We start from the raw sequence: 1,285 nt of genomic DNA on the forward strand, positions 1-1,285 counted from the left end.
TTTTTTTTTTTTTTTTGTAACACTCACTAATCAGAGAGTTGAAAAATTAATCTAATGGCTATTTACAGTGAAAATTCCCTAAAGAATAAATGTGGTTTTTACTATTTTCATAGGCAAACTACGAACTATATTGAATCATAGCAAATCAATTGTCACTAATTGTCAGATATAACTTTTCGTAGCTCTTCTTTTCTTTTCTCTTCCCTATGAACCTGCATTAATTATCCTCTTTGTCAAATAAAATTGGACAGAGTTTCATGGAAGAACGCAAGATAGTTCCATTTGAAAATATTTCAAGCTTCCGAAGGGAAGAACATGATCAGGATGTTCAAGTTCAAGGTACAATAATAATTGAATATATATCTACTTTTCCTAAACTATATCTTCCTTTACTTTCTCTCCGCTTTCACACAAGAAAAAGTCCAAATTATATGTAGTAGATGAATCAGGTCAGCAAAGCAGCTGCAAGGAATTCAATGAAGATACTGATCAAAATGACGAGACAAACGATTTCTCTCTCGGATTCATCAACAGCGACCCGAACGACAACTTTCTAGACGTCGACGGAAACATGGAAGTCTACTCAAGCTCTCCGAGCTTTGAGGTGGTTGAGGAAATCAAAGTTAACCATGGACTTTTCGTCTCAACCCGTCAAGTGGCAGATACATTCTTTCACCAACTCGTGCCTTGTCAAACGGTCCAAGTCCACCTAAACCCCGTATCCTTATTCGGCAACAACTTCTCGGTAGAGAAATCGGCTTCTCGAACGAGATCGGAGATCATCAGTGCTGATGATTCCATCTTCGCAAAGTTGAAGGCATTTGGGACCAAGTCAATGAAGACATGGTGGACAATAGCCAGTGCATTAATTTGCACTATTGCTTTTCTTTTGATGAATATGGTGAATATTGAGAAAATGGATATAAATGGTTTGGCTTCAAGGACTACTTCTAGAGTACTTGAAGGGAATCATGATCAAAAGGGTTGCACTAATATTGTTCTTTGTAGGCACAAGGAAGAAAAGGTTTCGGCTGTGAACATAAGAGGTGTGTTTTTGAAGAAAATGGGGATTTTTCTCACCATTTCATTTGCTCTTTGTTCCATGTGGGCAAACCACAATATGACTTATTGCTGATTCTGTTTAGTTTCCACACCAATGTGTATTTTTCATATATTTTTTTTTTAATGTTTTCATACAACATTAGTGTTAACTTGGGGAGGTCATAACTCGGCCTTTTCCATGACATGACATAGACGTTTCGTGACATAATTGTACTTTGTAATT

At 36.7% G+C, this 1,285-nt stretch overlaps 1 protein-coding gene across 1 annotated transcript; it reads left to right on the forward strand.

Moving 5' to 3' along the window:
* Nucleotides 1–251: 251 nt before the first annotated feature.
* Nucleotides 252–1,212, forward strand: LOC112095100 (NAC domain-containing protein 86-like; the record flags this gene model as incomplete). The annotated part of the gene is made up of 2 exons (XM_024176778.1): nt 252–339; nt 441–1,212. Coding segments are annotated over 2 exons (783 nt in total), but the record flags the coding sequence as incomplete, so codon positions are not given.
* Nucleotides 1,213–1,285: the final 73 nt, after the last annotated feature.

This window comes from Morus notabilis, unplaced genomic scaffold, assembly GCF_000414095.1.
Source record: "Morus notabilis unplaced genomic scaffold, ASM41409v2 C11398012, whole genome shotgun sequence".
NCBI lineage: Eukaryota > Viridiplantae > Streptophyta > Magnoliopsida > Rosales > Moraceae > Morus > Morus notabilis.